The sequence below is a fragment of the Akebia trifoliata genome, chromosome 11 (genome assembly GCF_017979445.1).
Source record: "Akebia trifoliata isolate Shusen 1 chromosome 11, ASM1797944v1, whole genome shotgun sequence".
In the NCBI taxonomy this organism is placed as follows: domain Eukaryota; kingdom Viridiplantae; phylum Streptophyta; class Magnoliopsida; order Ranunculales; family Lardizabalaceae; genus Akebia; species Akebia trifoliata.
Window position 1 is genome coordinate 12,008,171 of NC_141385.1, and position 9,334 is coordinate 12,017,504.

Here is a 9,334-nt window from a genome sequence, read left to right on the forward strand (position 1 = left end):
GATGATTGTGATGCGAGTGACCATGATGATAATGGCGATGATGATGATGATAAGGATATTGAAGTCATCTTTCAATTATCTAAAACGAAAGACTGAGGTCAAGGGGCATATCATCATTTTGAAACTACATGAGATCACATGTAAGTTTCTCAGGGAGCCGACTTCAAAGATGACTTGTGAGTAGCGGGTGCAACTTGGTCCGATTCAAACTAAGAGCCGAACCAAACTGATAGTTTTGTGGTGGTTTGGTTCAGTTTGGAATAAGTTGCGATTCAGTTTCGAATTATGAAAATCGAGAACCAATTAATTTGATTCGGTTCTCAGATCAAGCTTGTATAGAACCAAATCCCTGCGCAATATATAATAATAATAATTATTATTATTATTATTTTAGGAGTTAGGACATAGATTAATAATTTTTTATAGATAAAGTAATGATTTTTTATTAATAGATTTATGATTTATTATATGAAATTTTATGTTTGTTTTTTCATTAAAAATATTACTTACAATTTATAGGATATTGGCAATCTGTCGAACTGAATCAAATCAAATCGACTTTAATTTTATTTGGATTGGTTTGATTCCAATGGAATTTGTTTCGATTCTGGTTCTTATTTTGTGGAACCGACCTATGTCAGTTCGATTCCAATTTGACCTCAAACCGAACCAAATTGCATGTCTACTTGTGAGTAAAGCAGAAGGTTTTAATCATGGGAAATGTTCAGCAACAAACATTTTGGCAAAACATTTTTCAAAACATGGGTTAGAGGTTTTGGAATGGGCTGATTTTTGGTGAGGATGATCTCTACGGTGAGGAGATCATCATCACCAAAAATCAGCCCATTCCAAAACTTTTAACCCCATCAAAAATGATTTACAAAAAATGGACGGTCCACGATTTTTCAACTTGTAAACTGGGGCTAGAAGTTTTGGAATGGGCTGATTTTTGGTGAGGATGATCTTCTCACCGTAGAGATCATCCTCACCAAAAATCAGCCCATTCCGAAATCTCTAACACATGTTTTGAAAAATGTTTTGCCAAAATGTTTGTTGCTGAACGGGACCCTTTAATCATAGCGTGTAGTAACATCCTAAAGTGATGCATAAACATACGATCATATCTACTTTGTTCCCCATTTATTTACGATTAAGACACGTAGACTATAAAGTAGATATTTGCATGGCAGATGCAGACATGTGGAAAGCCCATGGAGTAACGCCTCAAACGTTCTTTAACACGCAACACTCACGTGCTCTCTTTCTCTTTCAACCTCCCCGTCTCTGAACCGGACTGAATCAGTGGTCCAACCAGCTACAACCGGGTGTTCTTACAAAAGTATTTCTATTAGTGAACCGGCGGCTTTTGAAAATAAACGAAGATATCTTTAAGAAGAAAGTATTTTTAATTTGTAATAAATGATGAACCAGGGTTCGACCGCATTCCGACCAGTTTTGAAAAAATTTCGGTCCAATAGTTCGTTCGGTTTAAAAAAAATTAATATAAAATCAAGTCTTACTCTTCTCTCCTTCAGTCCTATTCACGCTTTCTTCTCTATTGATCAAGCGGGAGCTCTTCGATTTGTGGTTAGTTCTCTCCCGCCAAATATATATTTCCCCCAATTTCTAGGGTTTTAATTTCGTGTGTGTGTTTTTTTTTCGATTATCCGGTCGAATTGGCAGAAATTCGATTAATTGGATTAAGTTTTGGCCATTTTCTTTGATCTTCAGAGCTCAAATAAATGGCGTTTTGCGGAATTGGATTCAAAGCGGGAATTAAGGGGATTGAGTTACTCTGCTTAAGCAAAAATTCGCCGACAAAACTAATTGTATCTACTCCTGCAAATTTGAATGGAAGACCGACTAATTTGCAGAGGAGACGAGGGTGGAGGATAAGGTGTTCGAGTGGAAAAGCTGTATCACCGTCGGATTCGAAGGGGAGTTCCCAAACTGGTGGAATTCTTTCTTTCGAGGAAGAATTAGGCCCTGTTATGAAGTTCAAGATATCTGATTTTGTGATCTGTGATCGTGTCAGCATCGGCCTTGGTGGGAGAGTACGTTAAATTGAATTTGTTGATGTTTTTGTCAGATTATTATAAATTTGAGTTTCTAATTTTCTTTGATTCGAGATTTTGTACAGGGGGATGAGTTGGTTTTTGAAGCTATGGTGAAGAATTCTCACAGGTTAGTTTTACTCTTTCTTCAAAATTGGTGCTGAAAATTTTAGAAAAAACTGCAATTTGAAATTTGAAGAATTTTTTTGTGATAATTTCTTTTCTTTTTTTTAACCCTTTGATTAATATTTAATTATAGTTTGTGAAAATTCCATTGCAGTCCTTTATATAACAAGAGAGTTGTTCTTAGAAGATTTTCTAGTTCTCAAGCTCAGCGTAGAGGGAGGCGAGCCATAGAGGTAGATGGATTGAAACTATTTTATTGGTTATTATACATGTGTTTGAGTTCTTTTGTAATTCTTAAACTTGCATGATGGAATGGTTTGCAGGTACTGAAGAAGCTTGCTCGTCGCAAGCTTCTTTATCATTCGTACTCAATGCAAGTCCATGGCTACGTGACACCATTTAATAGTAGCGACTGCGATTCATTCACTCTGGTTCATGGAGTAAGTCTCTCTGAGAATTCTAGTAAGCTACTGAAGTTTTTTTTTGATAAATATAACTTGTATTAATTAAAAGAAGATAAGGAGGCTGAGGTAGCCCCCAAACAACAAGAAAGGAGAAACAACAAAACGAAGAAAAAAGAAAGCAAAAAAACACAAAAACAACGGGGGGCTAAGCGCCACACATGATTTCCCAATTAAAAACAAAATCTTCGAAGCTAACTCCCTCGAAATCTTTCTTCAACTTGGACCAAAGAAAGAGTAATCCCAAAATCTCTAAGATCACTGAATGAGACGAGCTCTCCTTGCCTTGGAAAACTCTGTTGTTGCGCTCTCTCCAAAGGCCCCAAGTAATAGCAAACGGAAGGATAGCCCAAAGAAGTCTCTTTCTAGAGAAAAATATATTGAATCTCCACCCCTCCAGAAGCTCAAAGAAAGATAGAGGAAAAACCCAATCCATCTGGAACCGAGATAAGAAAAACATCCATATAACTCTGGAAAACGAACAATGAATCAGAAGCTACTGAAGTTGTTCAGTAAGAGGACATGTAGAAGGTTGGATTCGATAATTATTCGGTGTGGGCAGTTTAGTCTGATAAATTCCGGAGATCATACAAATGATGTTTTTGAGTTTCTTCTCAAAAACCCGTAAACTTCAACCTCCCTAAAAACCTTATCTTGTTTTGGAGATTTAAATTGAAGAATTATAATATTGAGCTTAAAGGAGGAAGAGGGGATAAATTGGCAACTTGCTAATTAATTCGTTGATTTTATCAGCTGATTCCTTATTTGGAGACTTTATTATTATTATTATTTTAAATTCGTCAAATTCTGTGACAATGCCAAATAGTAGGGTGTTCGAAGGCAAATTGCTCGATGTCCAAGCCATCATTATCTCCATTTTAGGATTTTTCTTCTTATGGTAAAAAGATTTTAGAGGGGTTGTGTTTGGTGGATTTGTAGGGAATAGGGAGAGGGTTTGTTGTTTGCAAGTCGATTAGTCCTGTGCTTTGGTTTCACTTGGTCGGTCACCTTGCCTTTTATTTAATAAATTCAAAATTTCCATATCAAAGAAAAAAGAGGGGGGGGGGGGGGGGGCGGGCAGCTTATACCTATGGTCTAAGCAAAACATAGAGTTCGCAAGGACTTCTTTTGATGATTTTATTTTTAGATGGGACTCGTTATGTAATTAGTGTTTTTGTTTATTCCTTCCTTGTTGTTCTTTTGAGGCTTTCTCGGCCTCCTTGTACTCGGTTCTTCTCTTTGCAATATATTATACTTATCAAAAAAAAAGCTTAACCATTTGACGAGTCCCGCCAAGAGACCTGATATATGGCCATATTTATCCTTCTTCTTTTTTTTTCTAATATTTTCCTCATCATTTAGAGCCGTCATATGTCAACTTTTGGTTGGTTGAATCTGATGGTGGGACTGCTTCCTATGCCTTGCACGTGCTATGTGTGCTGTAATGGCAGGGAGGGCAGTTTCTGCCTTTGGTTGTTTACTTAAATAGTTGCATATTCATCATTTGGAGAACTAGCTGAAGAATTCTATGTGCTTATCAAGACAGATTGAAATTAACAGTTCTTTCCTTTTCAGTATCATGGTAGTTATTCTCTAAGACATTGGCTTCAACTTTCAAACTGGCTTCCAACCTTAGAAGCAACCCTTGCATTGGATGAGGAGCATGTTAGGAGGGTGGGTGATGACTCAGTTGGAGGACCTGCGATTTCTCGACAGTTGCGACTTATAAGGGTTTTAATGAGGGATCTCTTGATTGGAGTACGTATTATGCCCTCATGTATTTATAGATCTTTCTGTGATGTAACTTATTCAGCTATGGTTTATGGGAATTATGATGTTTCTGTTTTTCATTCCTTCAGGTGAATTACTTGCACAGCCATGGACTTGCTCATACTGAATTGAGGCTAGAGAATGTGCACATAAGCCCGATGGATAGACATATCAAAGTAAGTTCAAATTTCTCTCTACTCCTATTGGAACCTATAAGTTATTATAACATGCATTGCTTTGTGTAGGACTTTTTCTTTCCTAGAAAGGGCTACCACAAATACAGTAAAAATGTTCAGTTCGCATTAACTCTCTACACCAAAACTCAGTCCATTCTGACATACTTAATCACATTAAATATTTACTTGAATTTAAAAGAAAAAATCTGGTCCGTTCATTTAAACTGTTAATTTAGCTAAGCTTTTTAGACAATGATCATCTGCTGTGAATGATTCAATATACTGTTGGATTATCCAAAGTACTTAGATAATGATCATTGCAACACTCTTGGGAATGAACTAATTGCTTAACATGATTGTGCTTATGTGGTTAACCTCCAAAAGGGAAGAATAATGTAAGGAAGAAAAAAAGAGAAGGAATTGCTAGTACTGTGGGAAATAATGGAAAAATAGATGTGTAAAATTTTCATTTTTCAATATTTTGAAAGTTATCATGTTTCCACCATTTGGGTATGTAAGACAGCTAAGCTTTAAGCTTAATTAGATGTGGTTTCATGTTGTAAATTTGAAATTACGGGTTGGTTCCAGCTGGCCTACCAAAAAAGGGGGGAAATTGCCAAGCTTGGAAATGGTTGATGGGAAACCACTTTACATTATTTACTAAAAGATTTAAAGATGTATGAACCAGATTTTGCCACAGGAAGCAAGGAATATTGGTGTTTTCAAATGAGAATGGATTCTATTGTTAATAATGATGCATCCACTTGTTTTTTCACCCTTTTCCACGTGACAAGAAAGAGAGGTAGAAGAACACATGACTAGTTGGTAAAGTAGACTTGTACCCACTCAATTTTCAACCCATGGGGATGTCACAATCTGGGGGGTCTTGGGCCTGTGACCTTCGCTTATTTTTATTTTCCTTCTAATTTTGTTCAGCCACACCCATTATCGGCCCCTTGACCTGAAGCAAAGCATAAAAATGGAAACCAGAAGATCAGTTAGCCCTCCTTGCTTGTATTACCTTGTACATTTTTGGGCTGCCCTGGAATGGGATCTTTTGGTTCTAGCTTTTTAGGTGAAAGGTTTCATTCAGTTAATGAAACGATTGCATAAAAGGCAAGATCAAATGGAGGTCGAGGAGACCTACCAAAGAGTTAAATAAAGAGCACAGCCCCCTCCTAAGGACAAAAGACAGAAAACAAGAATCTCCCTGAACTTACCCCACAAAATCAAGGAATTCCACCTAAAAGAAGGCCTCTCTCTTTTTCTTTTGGTGTCCACCCTCCCACAAGGGCGTTAGGTCAACCACCTAATTAACCTTGGAAGATTGCAAGATCGCATTTTAACTTTGATGAGCAACCAAGGAAAATGAAATACTTGAAGGGAAAAAAAGGGAAAAAATGAACAGAAATTTCCTTGAAGTCAGTTCACATAAAGGGGGAGATGTATAGATGTAGAAGACTTGATTCATGGAAAGTCTGCAGATCTGTTTGAGTTAGGGTGATATGGGGTTTCATTGTTTCTTCTTGGGATCCAGTTTTGTTCTTGCTATTGTTACTTTTTGTTGTGTATGTTTTAAAATTCACTTTTCTCAGGTAGGGATTTTGGGAAACGCTGCTGATTTCTATGACAAAAGTCTGAATAATAGTACACTGGGTGGTCACATGGACAGGCGACAAATGATGATTGCATTTGATATGAGGTAGGGCTGCTAAAACTTAACCGAGTTGTATAAGCAATTTGTGTGTTAATTTTGTTTGAGAAGCATATTTCTGTTCATGTGTGCTTCCAAGATGTGTTGGATTCATGATGGCGAAAATGGTGTTGCGGGAGCTCATGGACCCTTTGATCTTCATGAAAGTCAAATCTTTCTTGACTAAGGTATAATATGATGAAACTCCTCTTTTGCAAGAGATTCTCTATGACCTGATATGAAACCTTATTGGATTCTATTTGGCTTGGTGTACTATTGGAACCAAACTTAATTTTTTTGACACCCATGGACGTTGTGTGGCTCCAATGCCAGTTATGGGGATAATAAATAAGAATTTAAATATGATTTAAAACAGGCACACGTGTTTGTGTTTTTAAATGTATGTTGGTTGGGTACTTTAACCTTTGCAGTTGAGATCCAAACTTTCTGGCCATGTAACACAGACCCAATTTCTTTTGTATATTTTTGTGGTGGGCATCGAGGGTACACCATTGCACCACAAGTGAAGGTAGGTTTACTAGGAATGGGAGAGGGTTGCTAGTGGAATAGCCTCTCCTGCTATACGCACAGTGCCCATCAGTTTCTTGGTGCTTTTGGTATTAAAATTTCTGTTCTTATCTGCAAATGCAGGGAAATGATCCCTCCTGCTTGCGTGAATTTCTCTTGCCAATTCTCTGTCCAAAATCTCCGTCAGGAAATGTTGGATTGCAAGTTAGTATTTGTTAAATAAATATATATAATCTCCAATTTCTGATGCTTAAAGGACCTAACAAATTTACATAGTTTCTTTCAGATACTTGACAGGAACTGGGGTGCAGGATGGAATCTTCTATCTTTGATGCTTGCAACCAAACCTTACGAGAGAATAAGGTAATCATATTTCAAATTGGTGGAAAGACTTCACTATTTAAAATAAACTATGAGCGTGTGTTTGCTGGGCAATGGTTCAACAAGGCAAGTCTTCTCTTGTGGAATAAAATATAATATTGCAAACCGAAGTAAACCTCTTTGAATATGTATATATAGATATAGATATGTCGAAGACATAATGTTATCCATAATGATCTTTTGGATCGCATCGCAGTTGCTTAGAAGCTTTGAGGCACCCATTTCTCTGTGGACCTAGATGGCGGGTGGACCCATCCATGGACATTGTCAGATGGGGTCTAGGTTCAACTGCTGTTCGAATTACAGAAGAATATATCTATGGACAACATCAGGTATATGGGTTTCTGAAATGAAGCTTCATATAATTCTGTCAGCATTTTCTGTATAACTTCTTGTTTAGGTATATTGGTAGAACCTGTAGCTGATAAGTTTAAGCCTGGGGTACACATTTTTAATGTGTTCAGTTTACCAATATGTTGTTGTATATGGTCCCCTTTTTCAATGTCTATGAACAATTATTATCCTACACGAGGCGCACACGGGTGTGGTCCACCATTTGATGGTTACCATCAAAGCTGTCTTACTCAAAAATCAACCTCTGATGAGAGGATGATTACCATCTGATCTGGATTGATCTTTGAACCCTTTCTATATGTTTTCAACATCTGGAAGAGTGCAATTTATTGGTCTTCCAATGTATGTGATCCCTTCATTGAGATCCCTCAAACTTCAATTTGTAGATGGCAGTTATGGCTAATTGGCTTTGTTTAGAACCTTTAGATTTTACTAGGTAAAGATAACACTATTATTAAACCGAAAAAAAAAAACAAAGCACAAGGTTTTAAATTTTATTTATACAATATTTTTTCATGTTCTCAGCGCAGCAGGCTTGTTCACTTCATTGAATTGATGGAGATGCTGAATCCTTATCCCAAGCCAAAGGTAACTATTTTTCTTCAAGTTGCAGTTATTGTTCCATGTTCCTTCTTTTCCAAGATCTCACAAGACGATAGGAGTTTAAAGTGCGTACATTACTACATGTCCCTTCCATCTGGATCATTTTTTTCTAAGAGCAACCACAAATTCCTCGAATCTGATCAGAATAATTCAAAGAGGAGGTGGGGTAAAATGAGACTCTTAATTTATTGGACCAGACTTTGGGTATAATTGTCAGATTGTGTCTGTTTTTGGCTCACGTGATGACTGCGTTATACTCTGTTCCTCTTTGCAATTATGAGCTTCCCATTACAGTCACTAATCTCTCTTGCTGCATGGTTCTGATTTCGAACTCTTTCCTGAATCTGTAGAATTGGCTTAAGTTCCTTCCAGGAAGATGGCGTTTGTTGTACTCTACCGGAAGGCACATTGGGTTAACACTTCGCCAACCTTCGGAAAGAGTCCTTATTGGTGGTGCGCACCTCAGTGTGGTACGGACAACAGATACAAACACCACCCTTGCACTCACTTCAGACATCAACTTCATGGTCATGACTGGCCTGGATTGGCCCCATGAGAAGATTGGAATCACAGGGAAATTGCAAGTGAGTTCTTTATTGAGATTAACATCCGGCAGGCGGTTGTATCTTACAGAAGAACTGCCTGGAGGGAAACACACAGCAAAGCCACTGAATGTTCACAGTCCAGTAGGTCAGAAATCATCCAGTAAATGGAGGCGGCCAAGCCCACTTAAGGAGACCCCGTCAAGCCTTCCGATTGCCAAGCTTACCTCTGGTGAGATTGAGGTGACAATGAGCCTTGATGATGCATCATTACAGAAGATTGATATAGCGCAGAATGTGATGCAGGAGGTCCGAACACAGATCCCACCTGAAATGTTTGATGTGTCAAGACTAGTGTGCGGTACCTACGTGGATTCTAGGCTTCTGGTTCTTCGTGGAGTGAATGGATCCGCTTTACTCTTTACACGTTCATGTAGATAATAAAATGTTGTTTGATCTTGTAATTTATTTGTTGTATCATTTAACTGTATAATTAAGTAGTCTTTTAACACCGATTGAATTTCGCCTTTGGCAAAGTTAAATAAGGATTGTTGATATGGAGTCATTAATATGATTTATTGTAGAATTCATGGAGAACTGTTATTGGAGATGTGCTTTTGGGGAAATGTAGTGGACTTATTTTCAA

The 9,334-nt window shown here is 37.6% G+C and overlaps 1 protein-coding gene across 4 annotated transcripts; it reads left to right on the plus strand.

Moving 5' to 3' along the window:
• Window positions 1-1,441: 1,441 nt before the first annotated feature.
• Window positions 1,442-9,334, plus strand: ORG1 (OBP3-responsive protein 1). 4 transcript variants are annotated; one of them, XM_086457213.1, is made up of 14 exons: window positions 1,442-1,587; window positions 1,732-2,054; window positions 2,141-2,184; window positions 2,335-2,413; window positions 2,504-2,620; window positions 4,217-4,399; window positions 4,501-4,587; window positions 6,183-6,289; window positions 6,381-6,468; window positions 6,932-7,012; window positions 7,095-7,171; window positions 7,386-7,521; window positions 8,069-8,131; window positions 8,497-9,334. In XM_086457213.1, the coding sequence occupies exons 2-14, from the start codon at window positions 1,743-1,745 to the stop codon at window positions 9,127-9,129; spliced, it is 2,007 nt and encodes a 668-aa protein (XP_086313339.1). In that variant the 5' UTR covers window positions 1,442-1,587; window positions 1,732-1,742; the 3' UTR covers window positions 9,130-9,334. The 4 variants fall into 4 exon arrangements, with proteins under 4 accessions (XP_086313339.1, XP_086313341.1, XP_086313340.1 ...); XM_086457214.1 differs by lacking the exon at window positions 1,442-1,587 and having other exon boundaries at window positions 1,624-2,054; XM_086457216.1 differs by lacking the exon at window positions 1,442-1,587 and having other exon boundaries at window positions 1,936-2,046.

Bases quoted from the DNA above. Each gene is read 5' to 3' on its own strand.
- ORG1 (XM_086457213.1), top strand. From the start codon at position 1,743: ATGGCGTTTTGCGGAATTGGATTCAAAGCGGGAATTAAGGGGATTGAG. The intron at 6,290-6,380 runs GTAGGGCTGCTA...TGTGCTTCCAAG, and splicing joins ATGATTGCATTTGATATGAG to ATGTGTTGGATTCATGATGG. The intron at 7,172-7,385 runs GTAATCATATTT...ATCGCATCGCAG, and splicing joins AAACCTTACGAGAGAATAAG to TTGCTTAGAAGCTTTGAGGC.